At 40.8% G+C, this 21,106-nt stretch overlaps 1 protein-coding gene across 1 annotated transcript in view; it reads left to right on the plus strand.

The window, feature by feature from the left end:
• iqgap1 (IQ motif containing GTPase activating protein 1) overlaps positions 1-17,985 on the plus strand; it is a 61,151-nt gene extending 43,166 nt beyond the window's left edge. Inside the window, exons 16-37 of the mRNA XM_037753161.1 lie at positions 3,236-3,326; positions 3,426-3,593; positions 4,573-4,715; positions 4,810-4,980; positions 5,069-5,152; positions 5,518-5,589; positions 6,451-6,520; positions 6,611-6,975; positions 7,067-7,230; positions 7,321-7,545; positions 9,127-9,267; positions 9,395-9,479; positions 11,263-11,495; positions 11,592-11,724; positions 11,838-11,940; positions 12,121-12,256; positions 12,344-12,431; positions 13,160-13,369; positions 13,456-13,622; positions 15,709-15,831; positions 17,310-17,418; positions 17,517-17,985. Coding sequence (XP_037609089.1) covers positions 3,236-3,326; positions 3,426-3,593; positions 4,573-4,715; positions 4,810-4,980; positions 5,069-5,152; positions 5,518-5,589; positions 6,451-6,520; positions 6,611-6,975; positions 7,067-7,230; positions 7,321-7,545; positions 9,127-9,267; positions 9,395-9,479; positions 11,263-11,495; positions 11,592-11,724; positions 11,838-11,940; positions 12,121-12,256; positions 12,344-12,431; positions 13,160-13,369; positions 13,456-13,622; positions 15,709-15,831; positions 17,310-17,418; positions 17,517-17,630 — 3,195 coding nt within the window. The 3' untranslated portion in view covers positions 17,631-17,985. The remainder of the gene's footprint in view (positions 1-3,235; positions 3,327-3,425; positions 3,594-4,572; positions 4,716-4,809; positions 4,981-5,068; positions 5,153-5,517; positions 5,590-6,450; positions 6,521-6,610; positions 6,976-7,066; positions 7,231-7,320; positions 7,546-9,126; positions 9,268-9,394; positions 9,480-11,262; positions 11,496-11,591; positions 11,725-11,837; positions 11,941-12,120; positions 12,257-12,343; positions 12,432-13,159; positions 13,370-13,455; positions 13,623-15,708; positions 15,832-17,309; positions 17,419-17,516) is intronic.
• Positions 17,986-21,106: the final 3,121 nt, after the last annotated feature.

Consider the following 21,106-nt stretch of genomic DNA (forward strand, 5'->3'; position numbering starts at 1 on the left):
TAGTATGACATGGTTGGTACCAATGGATTCATTATGTTGTTTAGTTTCATATGATACCAGTATCTTCACTTTAATACACTTCACTTAAACGTTAAAGAAATTAGTGGTGTTAAAACTAATTTACGTTAACGCGTTATCGCATTAACTTTGACAGCCCTAGTATACAGTATATACAAGGGGGAAATCACGCAAGTAAAAGTAAAAGCAGAAGTAAATAGTGCAGTCCTGAGACCTAGAGTGAGCGTATAGATATCCTATGAAACTATAAAACCTAAGGAATCCATTGGTACCAACCATGTCATACTAGCTTGTCGCAAAGGAGGCTAAATAACGCTCCAAACTATGACCTCTGACCTCCAGATCAGTGAATGTAAATGGGTTCTATGGGTACCCACGAGTCTCCCCTTTACAGACATGCCCACTTTATGATAATCACATGCAGTTTGGGGCAAGTCATAGTCAAGTCAGCACACTGACACACTGACAGCTGTTGTTGCCTGTTGGGCTGCAGTTTGCCATGTTATGATTGGAGCATATTGTTTTATGCTGAATGCAGTACCTGTGAGGGTTTCTGGTGAATCCAACGAGCCTGACTGTATTCATGTGGGATGATGTTAGTCATCACACACGTAGATGGAGCTGGAGAAAGACCCACATTAGTGTGTTTCCAGGTGACGTGAGGACAGGGTAGCCTGCGGTTCACTCTGTGGCTGGCTTCTTGGTGTCGCCTCATTAACTCTGCAGTATTAGAACAGTTAGTCAGAGACACAGACTGTGGGCTGAGGGCTGTGCCTAGATTAACAGCAGGAAGTCCTGCCCAGACTCTGACTAACAAGCCCAATATAGTCTACTACAGTGAAGTCGGCCTCTTCAGATGCTTATCGCCTCACTTTGTGAGCTGCAACAATCACAGCTGGGAAGTTTCTAGTCGTGTTCTTTGTTCTGGATGTGTGTGTTTACAAGCTTCCCACGTCGATGTGCCTGTAGAGACACATGAATGAGCTCATGGTTCCCTAAGAAGAAAAGTTTAGAAAGATGAATTCTACCCAACCCCCTCAGCTTTCACTTCCTCTATTTCCATGATGTGCTCATAACGTGTGATGAAGCTACGCCCAAGTCCTCCTCTTCCTCCTCCTCGTCCTCCTCCTCCTCCTGTCCCCCGCCCTCTCTGGCACCACACCCTGTCTCCCGCCATGCAGAGACTCACACACACACGTAAATAACAATTACATCTCCAACTGCACCCATACAAACACTAATCAGGGCTCGCCCAGGCACAGTTTACTATAAAGACAGAGCTCATTTGCGTCCTTCTGCATGCTGCTGCAGATGTTAGCAGCCAGCGCCCCTCCTCTTTCAAATCTTCCTCCAAGATCGGGTATCAGTCGTACCCGCCCACCTCTTTCACACACACACACACATGCTAACACACACCTCCTCTAGTCCGCCCTGAAGCACAACATGAAGGGGCGGGACACACGGAGGGGGAGGCCGAAACCAAATGAGCCGCCTGTTTTACCTCCAGCTCTAGAGAGCAGCAGCAAACCGCTGCCTCGTGTTATACAGAGACTGAGTGCTCCATCTGGATGCAGTTTGGTAGAACTACAGTTCATAATAATACAGTGTTGACTTCAGTATTGAGGTCTTAGTTTAGTCTGTATGCTGAGCAAATGGAATCAAGTGACATAAAACATCTCTGGTAAACACCAGATTCGAAGTGGTGCTTTTGTGTGATTCTTTGTGGAGAAACTCAGTTTCACAGATCTTTTGATTAAATCAACTAATCGATTAGTCGACAAAATTGCATGAGTGAATTTCCTTGGTTGAGCACAGCCCTACTTCATTGTGTTTTTGCAGATCATATTTCTTGTTTGTTGTATTTTATTTCTATTTAAACGGTAACTGGTGTGCCGTCTCGGCCAGGTCTCCCTCAGAAAAGAGATTTCTATCCCAGGGGACTTCCTGGTTAAATAAGAAATAGTCAAAGAGCAAGGATTTCTCAATCACAAATGTAGAAATCCATCAGAGAGACGGAGACATCAACACCCGCTGTAGCAGGAACACAGACCAGAATAATATAATACAACTGTAGAGATGTTGTAATGTGAACACTGGGCGCGGCCGTGATGAAACAGTAGACACACATTTAACCACAGCTGAGTTAACACACTTTAAACGATAAAGTCCAGGACTTCATTGTTCCACTCCTGACAAAGTCATAGAAGTTTTTAAGTACGTTTTTATATAAGAACCGGCAGGGAGAATTAGTGAAACCTGTTCCTGTTGATTTTATAAAATAGAATTAAAATGAGTCTGCATGCCAGGATGGCTGTTTCATTCTCTATATTATAAGTACAGAAAGGCGGCTAATGAACCAGTTATCTGAGCTCTCTGATGTGCTGCTCATGTTGAATATTTAGCTATTAAAAAATGGGATGAGGAAGGGTTGTTTTGGGTGAATGTGAGGTAGTGGTTTAAGTTATGTCTGGTTGACGGTGGGTGGATAGTTGGGTTGTGCACAGTAGTACTGGGGTCGTTGTTTGTGAGTTGTTATTATAAATATTGGGATGATTGTTTGAGTGGTCCTGGTCCATTTTGGACATATAATATTTATTTACGTTGTTTATACTGTTAATGAAAATTTGTATATTATGATTTTACTATATGTTTACTGTTCATTTAATTTGTTATTTTTTAATTTTTTTTTAATTTGTGACATGATCGAAATAAATAGATCAAATTAAAAAGATAAAATACATTTCTATTTTAGCCAGCAGCAGAGAAAGTAACACCTGTCTTCATCTTGATAAATGTTGGTTGTGTGAAAACACCAGAGACAATGATAGAAATGGAAATAACTTTATTCTTCTATCCATAACAAAGTCTGATATGTTGTATTTTATTAATATATATTAGTACGTTGTCACTGCTGACAACAACCATACGCAACCCGCAGGCATCTTCTACCTTTTCACCTGAGAAAGGATGATATTTTATAGTTTTATTCAGGTCTTATACAGATGTTGGGATGACATCTGGAGTTGTATTCTGGCTGTAGTAGCTCTTAGTGTGTCTTTTATGATTTTGCATGAACTTTGGTTTGAGGTTCTAGCATTTAGAGGAGAAAATAAAGACGGGCAGAGTCACATACTTTCAGTTTCCAATACAACCTTGATGGATTAAAGGAGAGATGCTCGCTGTTAGTTTCTAAACATATTTTCTGGTGTCCTCTCAGGAGACCCAGGACCCGTCTGCTGTGCTGTGGCTGGATGAGATCCAGGACGCCGTTCTGAAGGCAAACCAGGACACTCAGGAGGCCTTACAGTGTAAGACTCTCAATTCATTTTACTAAGCCTATTTTTATTAATTTGTCCCTGATGTTCGGACTGTGTGAAGAGCAGAATATTTTGCGTTTGTATCCGCAGTCTCGCAGTCCATCCAGGCCGTGAACCAGGCGGTGGACAGCGGCGAGCCGGCTCAGACTCTGGCTGCTCTGCGTAACCCCGGAGCAGGACTGTATGGGGTCACCTCTGAGTGTGGCCAGACCTACCAGGGTGACCTGTCCAAGATCAAGGACGGGAAAAAGGCAGAAGGTAAGGAGAACATTTAGAGAGATTAATCTATTTTATCACAACTTGGTAGTTAATGTCGTCACGTCTGTCGATAATCTACAATTCTGATGAAATGTGGAAGAGTGAAGCATCCTTTCAGTGGTTTCCAGTGTTTTTAAAGGGATAGTTTGGATGTTTTGAAGTGGGGTTTAATGAGTTACTTCTCCATAGTCGGTGTATTACCTACAGTAGATGGAGTTTGGAGAAACAGACAGGAGAACGGGAGCAAAGCCAATGTGCTGCTGTGGACGGGGGCAGCAGAAAACAGATTTTAGACACCTAAAAAAAATCAATATCTTTTTTTTATATATAAATTTATATATAAATATATATACTTTATTTTTTTTTCCTTTTTTTCAAGGTGGTTTTGTGAAATTTACAGTTTGTAATTACAAAAGTTTATAAACCAATTTTGAATTAATAAACAAACAAAATAAGTACACAAGAGAAAACAACATCAGCATTAGAAATTTAAATAAATAAAATAAAAAAAATTATAATACCAAAAAAAAATATTAAAAAATATTTTTTAAAAAAACATATATATACTGTATATGTTATTGTGACTTTGATGAATCCCAACTAACCCTTTAAAACACTGAAGTGACAATAACACAAACTAACTAACCGATCGAGGCAGCGGTAGACCAGCAACTCCTGCGTTCTGAGAGGTAAAATTACTGTTTTTGTGAACGGAGTCTGGTGGCTTTGTAGAGGGCATAGCTAACGGCTTCAGTCAAGGTTAAGCAGTGAAAATATTCTAACTATAGCGTACACATAAACTGATTTTTTTAGGTGTCTAAAATACATTTTGCTGCTGCCCCCGTTCACAACAGTACTTTGTTTAGAAGTGAACTTACTGAAATAACCTTTAAATGGAGGGATGATGCTTCTTGCTACTTATTGGCCCAAGTCGTGCTTCCATCTTGTTCACTTGTGTTCTGTAATGCTGTCTGTCCAGGTGATAACGGCAGTGAGTGGGTGAAACACTGGGTGAAGGGAGGACACAACTACTATTATAACCTGAATGGCAAGGAGGGCACCTGGGTGGAGCCGGAGGACTTCCTGCAGAACAACACGCAGCTCAACAAGGAGGACATCCAGGTAGGTCCCGGTCCCGGTCCCCGAGCAGCGCATTGCCAGGCCGTAACTTTTTTTAACACAGCGCTAAACTGCTTGTTTTATGCTTCCCCGTCAGTCGGTGGTTTCCGGGGTAACCACAGCCTACAATCGGGAGCAGCTGTGGCTGGCCAACGAGTCTCTAATTGCCAAGCTGCAAGCTCGTTGCCGTGGCTACCTGGTGAGAAACGGCCAAAAGGAGCGGATGAGCTTCCTGACGTCCCAAGACCCAGCTGTTACCTGCATACAGGTGAGATACACCTGTATATCATACAGACTTCTGTCTGCTGTCAGGACTTTATTATTATTATACTGAGTCTCAATCTTTCTTTCCTCAGGCTCACTGGAAGGGCCACAAACAGAGGAAGAAGTTCAAAGACCGTAAGCAGTATCTGAAAGACCACAATGACGAGGCCGTCAAGGTAAAATGATCACGCAATGTCTGTAATCTGAATATTATTATTATTTGAGATGCACCAATCGATCGGCCACATCGTGTCATCGGTGTGGAAGTTCTTCACCGTGAGTGAAGAAGACATTAAGCTCAATTTGTAACACCTGCAAGTCCAAAATAAGCCGTAGTGGAACAGCCTTAAAAACATTTGTAACAACTAACTGTTTTATTATGAACATCAAATTGAATTTCCATGACAGAAGAGTTCCAAAAATGTTTGTGCATATGTGCTGTCAGTTATAGATCTTACAAAGAAAGAAAATCGGCCAAGAAAATTGCAATCAGTGCTACAAAAGCAGTTAAGATTAAAGGATTTGTTTTTGTCTTTCTCAGATCCAGTCCGTGGTTCGGATGCACCAAGCTCGTAAGAAATACAAGGATCGTCTCCAGTACTTCAGAGATCACGTGAGTATTCATAGCCTAAAACTTTGTTATTTAAAATTAGCTGAAAATATAGGTTTTATTTGATCCTTTATTCAACTAGAAAAGTCCCATTGAGATATAATCCCTCTTCTGCTAGGGAGTCCTGCTCAAGATTCAGATAACATCACAAAAAAAAACATACCAAAACACTACAACGAACACAAAACATAGATGAATCAGAGGCTAAAAGAATCAAAGCAAAGAACGTCACTTGTTAAAAGCAACGACATTGTTCTGTAAAAACTGATTCATTTTTTTTTTATTGTCATTATTTATTTATTTTTTTTCAAAATGCATTGTTAAAACATTCACAGGCAATACAAATGGATAAACAAGCCATGGGATACGAGTGAAAAAGGAGCGGTATGGTGCATTTTCAAAGCCAGAAAGTCTCCGAGCCTTATTTTCATTAAGGCTGATTCATAGTCTGGCGAAAAAATAATAGAAAACTGTTTTTAAAGTTTTTTCAAACATGTCTAGAGAGGGTAAATTTAAGTAAGATTTACCATGCAGCTCTGTTCGGGTGATTGGGACCATGAGGAATTCTCTCTGATTGTCGGGTTTTGGATAATTTGAAAGAACCAAGACGATGGATTGTAAATCGCCTGTCACAAACATTAGGGTTTAAAGTAGACAGATTGCAGCATTATCTAATAAAAGCTTTAAATTTCCCCTGATACGTCTGCTGACATTTAGTCTGTGTCCTGTGGGGTCTGACAGACGGATCATTTAGCACTCTGACATGTGTGAAGTCATTTCCACTCCGACTCTCAGTGGATTCCTGCGGTGCTGTTTATAATAACGACTATTGATCAGCCAAGTGATTGATGTTTTCTCCTGCAGATCAAGGAGGTGGTGAAGATTCAGGCGTTCATTAGAGCCAACAAGGCCAGAGACGACTACAAGACGCTGAGTGAGTATGATCCCAGACTGTTTCTCTAGCGATATGTTAGGTCTCTTCAGCTTTGGTGGACTCTCTAAATGTCCTTCCTTCCTCACGCAGTCAGCGCCGAGGATCCTCCGATGGCGGTGGTGAGGAAGTTCGTCCACCTGCTGGACCACAGCGACCAGGACTTCCAGGAGGAGCTGGAGCTGATGCGGATGCGCGAGGAGGTGGTCACCAACATCCGCTCCAACCAGCAGCTGGAGAACGACCTGAACCTGATGGACATCAAGATCGGCCTGCTGGTGAAGAACAAGATCACGCTGCAGGAGGTGGTGTCCCACAGCAAGAAGCTGACCAAGAAGAACAAGGGCCAGCTGTCCGACATGATGATGATGAACAAGCAGAAGGGAGGCCTGAAGGCCCTCAGCAAGGAGAAGAGGGTCAAACTGGAGGCCTACCAGCACCTCTTTTACCTGCTACAGGTAACGTGTTTGATCGCTTTGTCTCTAAGTCCTCAACAACAGAATCACAGCTACGATATCGCTCTAATAATATTCAACTGCTTCCTTTTAGACCAACCCCACGTATCTGGCCAAGCTGATCTTCCAGATGCCACAGAATAAATCCACCAAGTTCATGGACTCTGTGATCTTCACCCTGTATAACTACGCCTCCAACCAGAGGGAGGAGTACCTGCTGACCAAGCTCTTCAAAACTGCCCTGCAGGAGGAGATCAAGTGAGGACCAGAAACACCGTCAATAACAATAATTCATGACCACCGTTTTAAATCAGTCGAGGCTAAAATGTGTCAACAACTGTCCCGCAGGTCCAAAGTGGACCAGATGAAGGAGATCGTCACAGGAAACCCGACGATCATCAAGATGGTGGTGAGCTTCCACCGAGGTGCGCGGGGACAGAACGCGCTGCGGCAGATCCTGGCTCCGGTCGTCAAGGAGATCATGGATGACAAGTCGCTAAACATCAAGACCGACCCGGTGGACATCTACAAGAGCTGGGTCAACCAGATGGAGACGCAGACTGGAGAGGCCAGGTGAGCTGGAGATCAGGTCGTCTTGTAGCTGAAGACTTCTACGTGACAGCAGGGTGGCTAAATGTCTAAAGTTTCCATCATTTATAGACCTTTTCAAACACGACATTCTAAAATAGGCCCCTTTGTATTTCCTGTTGCAATGTTTGTTAATGTAGGAGCTGACAGGAAGTAAACTTGGACCAAAGCTGTTGCCCTAGCAACAGAATGGCAATGAAAAAAACATACTGCAGCATTACTGCAAAAACAGCAAAGCAAAAAAGTCATATAAATTATTTTAGGAGGATTCAATGTTCAACTTTTTCTTGTCAATGGTAAATACTCTCGTCAAGCACCGTTTGCATTAGTTCATTTAACATGTTTCATATATGTTTACAAACAGATTACATCATTATCACACTGTATATCACAAACTATTATAGAAGTAGTTGGGGTACTTACTTCAAGAAAAAATAAGACATAAACATAATTATACATAAACATAATTATTCTTACATTAATAAGACATAATATATTTTTCCCTTTTTAGTTTGTTGAATTGGTCATAGACACAGTCTTCACTAAATATATCTATATATATTAGGGCTAATATTTAATCATGATTAATCGTATGATTGTCCATGATTAATCGCGATTAATCACACATTTTTATCTGTTCAAAATGTACCTTAAAGGGAGATTTGTCAAGTATCTAATACTCTTATCAACATGGGAGTGGACAAATATGCTGCTTTATACAAACATATGTATATCTTTATTATTGTAAATTAATTAATAACACAAAACAATGACAGATATTGTCCAGAAACCCTCACAGGTACTGCATTTAGCATAAAACAATATGCTCCAATCATAACATGGCAAACTGCAGCCCAACAGGCAACAACAGCTGTCAGTGTGTCAGTGTGCTGACTTGACTATGACTTGCCCCAAACTGCATGTGATTATCATAAAGTGGGCATGTCTGTAAAGGGGAGACTCGTGGGTACCCATAGAACCATTTACATTCACTGATCTGGAGGTCAGAGGTCAAGGGACCCCTTTGAAAATGACCATGCCAGTTTTTCCTCGCCAAAGTTTAGTCTAAGTTTGGAGCGTTATTTAGCCTTTAAGGTGTTAAGAAGATGTTTTAAAAAAAAATAAGTAAATTATAAAAACAGAAATAATACAAATTAGTGTTTTATATTACATTGTATTATCATACACGTGAGGAAAAAGCAGTATTGCAAATTAGTCTGCATAAGTTTATAATCTTATATCAAGATTTAAAATCAGCAGAAATCTGATTCAGGCACTTTATGTTGAATTTAAGGAGTTTCTTTGTTTATAATAACTCTCAGTACTACTGTAGTTTTAAGAGCAGATAGTGTTTTGTAGTGACCTGATTTTTATGCTAGTTTCAAGAAATCTTATCGAGTCATTATTGCATACCTTATTGGCAAATTTTTTTGTTTAATACTCGCAAATTACAGAATATTTTGCTTACAGAAGGTTTTCATTGCAGTGATGACAGCATGTGTAGTAAAGCCAAAGAGGCTTCAGTGATCAACACTGATGAAAGTCTTTGTGTCCTGTCCTCAACAGTAAGCTGCCGTATGACGTGACTCCGGAGCAGGCCATGGCCCACGATGAGGTGAGGACCAGACTGGAAGCCTCCATCAAGAACATGAAGACCATCACGGACAAATTCCTGTCTGCCATTATCGTCTCGGTGGATAAAATCCCGTACGTTCCTCTCTCACAGCATCACTGTCTACATTTTAACAGACACAAGTCAGCTGATTCAAACCAGCAGTATAGTATTATGTTCTCCTGCCTGTCTCACTGTGTTTATGTGGGTTTTATCTGTCAGATATGGGATGCGTTTCGTCTCCAAGGTGCTGAAGGACACCCTTCATGAGAAGTTCCCAGATGCTACAGAGGACGAGCTGCTCAAGGTTTGCTTCTTTCATTTTTCTTTTCTTTTAAAGAAGTATTTCACCTCTGGATAGATGGTCTTTTCATAAAACTGGGCTTTCTATGCGTGATGAAATTGGTGCTACATGATTAGAGAAAACAGAGAAAACGGGCTGTGATATTCCCTTTAGTTCAAAAGGTAGAAAAACCTACAACAACCAGAATGCACTGGGCCCATTGAGGCGCTGTCCTCACCAGCTGGCTGTGCTTGACTCTCTGCGGTAGCGGCCTATTCCTCCTCCATACGCTGTTAATTCCTCCGCACTCATATAAATAAATCTGATTCCAGCATTACACTATACCCCCCCCTCTCTCTCCGTGGAGTTGTTGTTGTTCGAGCAACAGCCCTAGAGTCGAGGGAAGTTAAACATTATTCGTTTGCTTATACTACCCACATCGTAATGATACAAAGCTGGTTGAGAATCTGCAAAGTTTACCTCTATTGTTTGTCGCTCAATGGTCTAGGGTCAGTTCACAGTAGCATCTAGCCATGTGGATAACTTCAGTTTGATGTGGAAAATATGAGACTGTGACTTTTATGCTACAGCCCCAATACGATTGAGATGAATTGCACTTGATTTGTGGCACTTCAAACAAAAGAAATGATGTTTACAGATGGATTTGTCAGCCATAAACTTTGAGCACCACATCCTTCTACATACAGATAGTTTACAGTCATACTGAGATAGAAAGTTCTGTTTAAAACTGGGTGAACTGACTCTTTAATCCACAGCTCCTCTTCTCTTCTTTGACAGTGGTTTTCTCATCTTCTGCCTGGCCTCTCTCTCCTCCCTGTTTCTTACACATTTCTTTCCCTTTTTTTCTCTTCTCCTGCTGTTGCTCTGCTCTTCCCGCCTTGCCAACCAGCTGCAGCCTGTGGGTGTCCTTCTTCTTCTTCTCTCCTCCTCTTCCTGCACAAGCTGAGCCCCGACATGGTCAAGAGCTTTTCCTCTTTTTGCACTAGCACCTACTAAACCCTTAAAACTCAACTCATCATTTCACTAATAATTCATCTGAACAGTCCTAAAATAGAAAGATGTCAACATAGATGTAATTTGCAGCTCTTTTTTTGCAACATAATTGTACAGTAGGGTAATATCTGCTTCTTGTACATCACACAGCACCTTTTGAATATAACTTAAAGTTACTATGAGGAGCTTTCAACTGGTTATGAGACAGTCTCAATACCACCGGGTCGGATTCCAAGTAAAATCAGTCAATCATGCAGGTTCACCAGAAACTCCTTCAGCTCAGACTCCAGCGGGGCCTCCGGCAGCGACCAGCCCACCGCGGACAGACCCGCATCCAGCTTTGCTTCCGGCGGGAGGTGGAGAGCTCTGTCCACAGCAGCAGCGGCTCCTCCTCCGGCCAGGAGCAGAGCTTCACCTCGCTGCTGGAGGCCCAGACCGTATTGTTGGGCCCTGCTGGAAAGAAGGGAGGCACGGGAGAACCAGAACCAGGACTGAGCGGGGCAGACTGTCAGACCCTGCTGCAGTAGAATGAGAGGTTTTCTAAACGGACTCAGGTGCTCGGAAACACTACCGCTTTTGTCCACAGGGACCGCCAGAATCGACACTAAATGAAAGTTCCTCATAGTAACTTTAACTGTTTGATTAATTGTTTAAGTCATATATGTTTGCTCAGTTTTCAGATTTTCAGAGCTTTTATATACTATTATGGTAACATTTTCATCCTAAAAAAGGGCTCATAAAGCAGGAGAAATCACTTTCTCATCAACTAACTGATTTGACTTTTACTTTTCAGATTGTGGGGAACCTCCTGTATTACCGCTACATGAACCCGGCCATCGTGGCGCCCGACGCCTTTGACATCATCGAGGTGTCGGCGGGTGGCCAGCTGACCACCGAGCAGCGGCGAAACCTGGGCTCTGTCGCCAAGATGCTGCAGCACGCCGCCTCCAACAAGATGTTCCTGGGAGACAACGCCCATCTCAACCCCATCAATGAATATCTCAGCGCCTCCTACCAGAAGTTCAGGTCTGATGTCTGATCCTTATAGAAACATGAAGTGTTGATTTTATTGTTTGAAGCCCTTTTTTCCTCATCTGACTTTCCTTCCTTCTTCCATCGCAGGCGTTTCTTTCTGGCAGCGTGCGACGTTCCCTCCCTGGAAGATAAGTTCAACGTGGATCAGTACTCCGACTTGGTCACCGTCACCAAACCTGTCATCTACATCTCCATCGGAGAGATGATCAACACTCACACAGTCAGTTTAGACCCCCTCACTCTCCGTAAAATTGTTAATTTCCAGATGTTTTTGAGAGGTTTTGTCCTCTACAGTCCGACTAACACGCTGACTGTGTTCTTTTATCCTGTTAGCTGCTGCTGGACCACCAGGACGCCATCGCTCCAGAGCACAATGACCCCATCCACGAGCTGCTGGAGGACCTGGGAGAGGTTCCCACCGTTGAGTCCCTCATCGGTGAGGCTTTCTTTGACAGTCTGGTTCCAGTCCAGCAAAAAAATAGCTCCAAGAATTAAACTAATTCTCAGTTTACAGATGAGATTAAAGCAATTATTAACAGAAACCACCTAGTATATTGTCCTCTGATCCTGTGAGCACACTGTCGCTCGGTCTGATCAGCTCTCTTGTCTCATCCAGGTGAGAATCCTCTTCCTCCAGACGACCCCAACAAAGAGCTGATGGGGAAGACCGAGGTGTCACTCACACTCACTAACAAGTTTGACGTCCCCGGTGAGGCCAACACTGAGATGGACGCCCGGACTCTGCTGCTCAAGTGAGTTCATAACTGGAGATTCATGGCTAATAAAGTAGATTCATATATACGGTTGTTCTAGAAAATAACTTCAATGTTTCCTTTCAGCACCAAGAGGCTGATTGTGGATGTGATCCGGTTCCAGCCTGGAGAGACTCTGACTGAAATCCTGGACTCAACAGGAGGAACAGATCAGGTCAGAAATCAGATTTAGGGCCAACAAAGCTACTACTGCTGATGTTATGGACCCACGATTTAAATACATTTACAGATGTTTATGCGAATCAAACCAGACCCTCACCACAACACTGTATTTAGCAAGTAGCTTTGTCTATAAGAAACTACTGGATTGCTTTATGGCACAAAACAGGAAGAGGCTGCACTAGTTCCTCTTCAAACAGGTTCAGCGTGTAACAGTTAATATTGTAGCGAGCGACGGAGAGCGAGCTGTACCCAGCATGCCGCTCTGCATATGACAGTTAATATTGTAGCGAGCAACGGAGAGCGAGGTGTACCCAGCACGCCGTTCGGCGTGTAACAGTTAATAACCTAGCAAGCAACGGAGAGCGAGCTGTACCCAGCATGCCGCTCTGCATATGACAGTTAATATTGTAGCAAGCAACGGAGAGCGAGGTGTACCCAGCATGCCGTTCGGCGTGTAACAGTTAATAACCTAGCAAGCAACGGAGAGCGAGCTGTACCCAGCATGCTGTTCAGCGTGTAACAGTTAATATTGTAGCGAGCGACGTAGAGCGAGCTGTACCCAGCATGCCGTTTGGCGTTGTAACATTTAGTAAACAAGACGTATGATCTCGCTAACAGAAGTGAAATATTGAATTGCCTGAATTTTAAATATATAGAGTTGTTTCTATAGAAACATTGTTTAACGTTGACTATAATCCGTCTTGTTTTCCTGGATGACAGGAAGCAGAGTACCAGCGTGCGATGCAGAGGAGGGCCATCAGAGACGCCAAGACTCCAGAGAAGATGAAGGCGGTGAAGCCGGTGGTGGACGACAGCCTGACGCTGCAGGGCAAGAAGGACAAGATCAAGAGCAACCTGCAGAGGCTGGCCGAGCTGGGGAAGGTCCACCCGGAGAACCGCTATCAGGACCTCATCAACGACATAGCCAAGGTAACTATAGCAACAAACAAACAGGTCATCTCTCGACATTTAACACAATCAGTGGTTTACTTAAAGGTGATGTATATGTGTTACAGGACATCAGAAATCAGAGGCGGTATCGTCAGCGTAGGAAAGCGGAGCTGGTGAGACTTCAGCAGACCAACGCCGCCCTCAACTCAAAGACCAATTTTTACAATATTCAGATTGATTCCTACAATCAGTATATCAAGACGTGCATGGACAACCTGGCCAGCAAGGGCAAGTGAGTGACCTTTCATTTTATTTAACACGTTTCCTATTTGTGGTTCTCTCTATCTCCTCTCACAACGATCACCGCTGAGACATGTAGAGATGTAGTGCTCCAAATTATAGATCTGGTTTTATTCATTTAGAGCTGCCTGTTCGCATCTCATCAAAGTCATATAGGATTCCTATTAGCAAAGTTACACTGCCGCCTGTATTGTGCACATACAAGCAAGGAATGTCGAGCTGGAGGGTTAGCTGAGGCCGGGGTAATTGTTTACATCCCAGGGTCAAGGGGCCGGGGCGGTGGGAGCGACCTGTAACTATCAATCAATCAAACTTTATTGGTATAGCATCTATCAAACAGGTTAGTGCAGTTCAAAGTGCTTCACAGATGACTGACAAGTGTGAAAATAAGACAGAACAAGTGTGAAAATAAGACAGGACAGGTGTGAAAATAAGTCAGAACAAGTGTGAAAATAAGACAGAACAAGTGTGAAAACAATACAGAAAACAAAAAAAGAATTCAACAATTTAACAGTTTGAGACAAATGCAAGCGAGAAAATAAAAAGTATTAAAATGTAATTAAATAGATGTATAAGCTATAATAACAGTAATAGTAGAAAAACAGGGTGAAATAAAATCTAAATCAAGAAAATAGATTAACAATGTAAAACTTGAAACAATAAAGTGAGTAATTAATAAATCAACAATAAAATAGAATATAATTTTACAACTTAAATACAATAAAATAAGTGTTTATTAAAATAACAATAAAATAGGATACAATTTTACAACTTAAATACAGTAAAATAAATATTTAATAAAATAAGAATAAAATTAAATTACATTTTACAACTTAAATACAATAAAATAAGTGATTGATAAAATAACAATAAAATAAAATGTTACAATTTAAATATAATAAAATAAGTGATTAATAAAATAACAATAAAATAAAATGTTACAATTTAAATATAATAAAATAAGTGATTAATAAAATAACAATAAAATAAAATGTTACAACTTAAATACAATAAAATAAGTGTTTAGTAAAATTAAAATAAAATAGGATACAATTTAAATAAAAATAAGTGATTAATAAATTAACAAGAAAATGGAACATTTTACAATTTAAATAATTTGTTAGATATAACAGTCAAATGAAATAAAATTTGACAACGTAATTCAATAAAATAAGTGATTAATAAAATAACAATAAAATGGAATAAAACTTTACAACTTGATTCAATGAGATAAGTGATTAATAAAATAACAATAAAATAGAATTCTATTTGACAATTTAAATAAAAATAGGTGATTAATAAAATAACAATAAAAATCAATAATAAAATTACAATTTATATACAACAAAGTGAGTGAATAAAATAGTGTAAAATAATGTCTATAAACCATTGTTAATCCAAAACCTGGCTGAATAGGTAAGTTTTTAAGATTTCAACACTTCCAGCAGCTCTTAGATCTTCAGGCAGATTGTTCCATAATCTGAGTACATAATCTGTAGTCTGAGTTGTAGCTCCACTCCAGCTTTCCCGCCTCTCTTCTAGTTCGGAGACACCAGAAAGAGAAGAAAAATTTCATGCAGCATTCACATTTCTAAATTGTGCCAAAAATCATAAGTGGGTCACTTGTAACCGGCAGCGGGTCACAGTCCTCCTCAGACTCTTGCTGGTTCTGATTTTGGACTTCTAAACGGGCCCGTTTAGTCCCGGAGTGCAGAACGCAATTTAACACAGCTGCTGCTGGTTAAACAGAAAACCAGTACTGTGGGAACCAAAGACCAGGATCCAAACCACCAGAGCAGAAGTCCTCCTCCCTTCTATATTAGCTGTTTGTTAGTCACAAGTGGAATTATTCTGTGTCATCAGATCACATTCATATGAAACAGACTAGTTGACAGTATATTTATCACAAAGCAAAAGATAAATACAGGATGAAGGCCAGAATACATGGTTTGTTCATTTTCCTTAGTGTCAAATACATTTGACCTTCTGTCCTCTGATTTTCCAAACATGTTGAACACACTTAAAGAACCATTCATGGTATCATGTTGTACTGTACACTTGTCTTTCTCTCTTCTCAGGGTGTCCAAGAAACCAGGCGACAGCAAGGCCAAGAAGAGTAAACAGGTTTCACAGAAATACACCGCGTCTCGCCTCCATGAGAAGGGCGTCCTGATCTCGATAGAGGACCTGCAGCCCAACCAGTGAGTTCTGCTTCCTTTAAACGCAAAAAAGACAAAGTCACGGCGCCAAACGCTGGTTAAGAATGTGTATTTTCTAAGAAGATCAATAGCTCTTACTCGCCATTTTGGTTAGTATATTTTTGAGGCGATAACATCATGAATACTTTAGATATCTTTTTATACTTTATTGTATCAATACATATCGTTCCTTTCCTTTCCATTATTTAAACTTGACCTAATTTTTTAAATTTTTGTATCTTTCACCTCCAGATAACACAGAGCATACATAAACAAACAAAACAAAACACAGTAAAAACAAGGTTTCCTTATAGAAGTAGGCCTACTACTGCTGCTACGACTTTCTATTGCTAACAACTTTTCATTCTTATTGATTTTATAAATGACCTTTTCCATAATACATATGGATACATATATATGTATTTCTATAGTTTTTAATCTTTGTTTGAAACTTTATCTATACTGGCTGTTGTAATGAGATTCAGCCTGTTACGCTGCTCCAACGCTCTTATTTCATTCAGTGTTAAATATCAAAACGTGACATATTTAAAGGGCGGGTCCATCTGCGTTCTGTTTCATTTCTCTCAAATGGAAACGCCCACTCAGCCGTTAGCACACAGCAGTGACGTCGTTTATCACAGTAAGCTAATCAATAAGGTTATGAATAATGTGAACGCTGGCACTAGCTGAGTCAACGTTAGTTGGAAATAACTGAAAAGGTTAGTTCAGATTTTTCGAAGTGGGGTTGTGTGTATGTCCCGTGTTCTGAGAGGTCAAATTACTGTTTTTGTGACCGGAGTCTGGTGGCTTTGAAGAGAGCGATATAACGGCTTCAGTTCCCCATCGGAAAGGGCGGTCTGTCTTTACCTCGCCATCAGACAGCTCTTTCAGATAGGGATGTGAAGCCGTTATATTGCTGTCTTCAAAGCCACCAGACCAGACTCCACTGGAGAAACCAGTAATTTTACCTCTCAGAACAGCGGGAGTTGCTGGTCCACCGCTGCATCGATCGGTTAGTTTGTTTGTGGTGTTGTGTGACTTTCGGATCTGAACTAACGTGGCGTCCACAGCAGTACATACAGCTTAGTTTCCTGCCGGTACTCCTGTCTGCTTCTCCAAACTGGCAGCATGCTGATCTCCGTCTAAGTTACTGTACGTGACGTTAATACACTGACTATAAGGATGTATATATAATGTACATGTAGCAGCGTCATCATGCAGAAACCTACTTCCGGTCACGTGGGAATTTGTTGTTAGAAGGGCTTGAAGAGAAAATAGAATTTTGATGCTTAAACATACGTATGTAAGATAATAATAATAATAATGGACTCGCCCTTTAACTTCATCTCTGTCATTGTCATTCAATAAAAACTATTTATTTTTTTCAGCAGTTTTAGTTAAATACATGACAATTCATGAACCAGCAGGCTGTTGTTGATCAGTTTCGTAATACGTCTTCCTTCCTGTTTCTCTCTTCACAGGTTCAAGAATGCTATTTTTGAGATTTCTCCATCAGAGACTGTCGGAGTTTTTGAGGTGAAGGCCAAGTTCATGGGCGTGCACTTGGATACGTTACAGTTAGAATATCAGGTATTGTTTCTTTTTCACATCTTTATTTGTTTCTACAGTAAAGTAGACTGACAGTAGAGAGCTGTGATTGATTTATTGTGTCTGTGTTTGTTTGTCAGGATCTCCTCCAGCTTCAGTATGAAGGCGTGGCGGTGATGAAGCTCTTCGACAAAGCCACCGTCAACGTCAACCTGCTCATTTTCCTGCTCAACAAGAAATTCTACGGGAAATAGAAAAAAAAGAAAAGGATGAAAAGGGCTACAGACACTGATTCAAACCACAAAACCCACTCTGAGGGTCGCAGAAAGCCCTGACCTGAACCACCCTGGCTTCCCTTCACATTCCCTACTGCACTTCTCCTATGTGCCTATGCAAATTTATGTGCATTATTTTTTTTATTATCATGTGGATCACCATATGTGCTTTAATGGAGCAGTCCATTGTGCGACTCGATCCTGCTGGAGTCTCTTTCTTACTGTCTGTAACTGTGGCTAGGTCAGAGGTTTAACATTTGTATGTTTTGCTTTAAATATTATGAATATCTTGTGCATGGGCCTTGATTTATTATAAAAACAAATGTATGTTTTATGTAAAGAGATTTTGTGTCTTTCTTAGCTGTTAGTTTATCTGCTCACCTGACTGATAAAAAAACAAAAATCTCCGCCAAAACCAAAGTGCTGGCGTACTTTTCAGCAGGGCTGTAGGACATGAGACGGCATTTCAAGTCCTGATCTGAAGGCTCAACAACTCCGTCTCCTCTGGGCCATTTTCCATGTTTGATGTTCTGTTGCTGCTCGAGGCAAATTGGAAAAAAAAACCTAAAAGAGTTGTGGGGGGAAATGAAAAACAAGCTCCTTCTTCAGCATATTTTATTTTAAAAACACTGTAAAAGACACTTTTGTAACACTGAATATCAACTCTCTCCTGACTCTCTTGATCTGGATTTGAACCACTTCAACTAATCCTTAAAGGAGATATATCATGAAAAACTCATTTCACAAACTACATTTGTTTCTGTGCGTTCCAATACCCATACTAACATACTACTTAGTATGCCAGGAAACGATTTAGTATGTCCCAATAGTAGTAGTATGTCAAATGTAGTGTGCCAAAAATACCAGGATGTCCTACTGCATCCGGTCGCATTTTGCAGTATGGAAGCCAGCATGCATTTCTGGCTATTCTGACCCACAATCCTCTGCGCAGCGGATATATGAGCAAGAGTGTTAACGTTCAAGGTGCAATGTTATAACAAAGTAGTATGTCCCAATTGTGTGCAAACTGCATGCAACAAGGCAGCTTCAGTACGTACTCAAAGTAAAAAGAAAAAGTATGAGATTAGGAACGCAGCGTACCTTTGAAAAGGTGCACTATATTTTTCTCGCAAGCCAATCAGAGCAAACTGGGCTTTTTCGGGAGAGGAGTCTTAAAGAGACAGGCGCCAAAGGCCCAGACACACCAAGAACTAGCGGCGATGAAGGCCAATTGTTGCGTCGCCTCAAGTCGCCTTTGTCTTGGCCGACAAGTTGCATTTGAACGCACCGCAAAGATAACAGCGGCGGTAGTCTGTGTTCATCATTCAAAAAGGGGAAACAGGAAGACCGAGAACGGCGGATATACAAGCTGTTGTTATGATACGTACGTGAAACAAAGCGGCGTTTTTACCGACCATTTTCACACCACTCTCACACGTCGCTGTGAGAGTGAAAAGATCAGATGAGATGAAGATAACAAATGAGAAGAGCCTTCTGTGTTCTTCCTCTTGGCTTTTACTCATTCAACATGCTGAATCGGCTGAAAAAACTCAGACCCTAGAGCCGACGGTGCGGGACACACCGCAAAAACTAGGCCGACAGACGCTCACCCATATCTCAAACTGTCCGACGGACGACCGTCAAGAGGGTCAAAGTTCAAGGTGCAATGTTTTGACGAAGTATTATGTCCCAATTGTATGCATACGTACTTTGTAGGGGCAGCTGCAGTATGTACTAAAAGTAAAAAGAAAAAGTATGTGATTTGAAAATGCACCCTACCTTTGCAAAGGTGCACAACATTTTTCTCAGTAGCCAATCAGAGCAGACTGGGCTTATCCAGGAGGGGGTCTTAAAGAGGCAGGTGCTAAAAACGGAGCGTTTCAAGACAGAGGGTGAATAAAGTAATATTCAGACAGAAAAATAATGTGTTTTTTGAACATTAAAGCGTAAACATGTTCTAGTAGAAACCCAAAATACAACCTGAAAATGAGCATGATATGTCTCCTTTAAGACACAAATATTCTGATATCTATGCAAAGAGAAAGCGGCATCAGACGTGGTATTTGACAAGAATTGCAAAAAAAAATGCATGCTCATATTGAGCTGTTAAAACTCCAAACTTGATGTTTTTTTTATATAATTAACTTCTAATTTGTTGTATGACAAATTCACATTACACCACGTCCAGTGTGTGTGCTGGCACTAATCTGGCTACGGAGAGTCAGGATGTTGGTTTGCTTTGGACCGGACCGAGCCGATCGTGACTACAGCCCTCTGACATTCATAAGCAGGACGTGACGTGGCGCTCCTGCACCGTGCAGATGTGCTCAATCATCGACTTACTGGAAATGACTTTCTTTATCTTTCTCGTGGGCCGTTTATCTCGTATAACTGAAACACAGATTATTGTGACACTCTCCAGAATCAGCCTGTTGGCCTGTAAAACGTAGGAGGAGGATCTAGACGTGTCAGATGGACATTGAATACAGATTTTTATGATGTCTTGTTGGAAAATAATTTGACCTTATTTATATTTTATATGTTGTCAGTCCACATTACGCTGTAGCTGATGTGTCAAACCCTAAAAACAGATGATGGCAGTCAGTGAGCTTGAGGATGTGCAGTATTACAGTAACTAGGCCTGTTGTGGGTCCAGTAGATGTCACTCTACACCATCCAGTTTATTACGTCAGAGTTTGACTTGTTTTCTTGAGATTCCATCGATCCAGATGTTGATTTTCTGTCTCATGTAAAAGTTTGACCAGATGTTGACTCTGTTGTTTCTCATTCAGTCCATTAAATGTATTTGACCTGTTTTAGAATAAAGCTCTACAGATGCAACGTGTCTTCCTTCATCTGACAGACGTTGTTTTGCAGGCAATGCTGAAAGTACATTAACTCAAGTACTGCACTTAAGTACAATTTTGAGGTACTTGTACTTTACTTGAGTATATCTATCTTATGCTTCTACTCTGCACAACATTTCAGAGGCAAATATTGTACTTTTACTGTACTAAATTTATTTGACTGTTATATTTACAGAAGATTTTACGTACAAAACACACGGTTGCTTTGTAAATATGATGCATGTTTATAGATACAGAAAGTAGTTCAAATCAGCTCGACCAGCTACAGTACAACATACTGCTAAATGCATCAGTATCAAATACCACACTGTCAAAATACTCTGTTACAAGTAAAAGTCCTGCGTTGAAAATGTACTTCCATAAAAACTTATCTGATATTAGGTTGCTTCAGAAATAAAGCTGACACATGCAAGCCACACTGCCACTACAGAACTACAAAACGTATTTATTTCATAGTAGTGCGTGGAGTGAGTTCTTCTTATGTTTATATTAGATCATGATATTTTACTAAATTTTATGTATTTATTTTATTTTTTTAAATTTATTTATTATTTTATTTGGGGGGAAAAAAAAACACACCAGAGCTGG

Source organism: Sebastes umbrosus, chromosome 2 (genome assembly GCF_015220745.1).
Source record: "Sebastes umbrosus isolate fSebUmb1 chromosome 2, fSebUmb1.pri, whole genome shotgun sequence".
NCBI classification, from domain to species: domain Eukaryota; kingdom Metazoa; phylum Chordata; class Actinopteri; order Perciformes; family Sebastidae; genus Sebastes; species Sebastes umbrosus.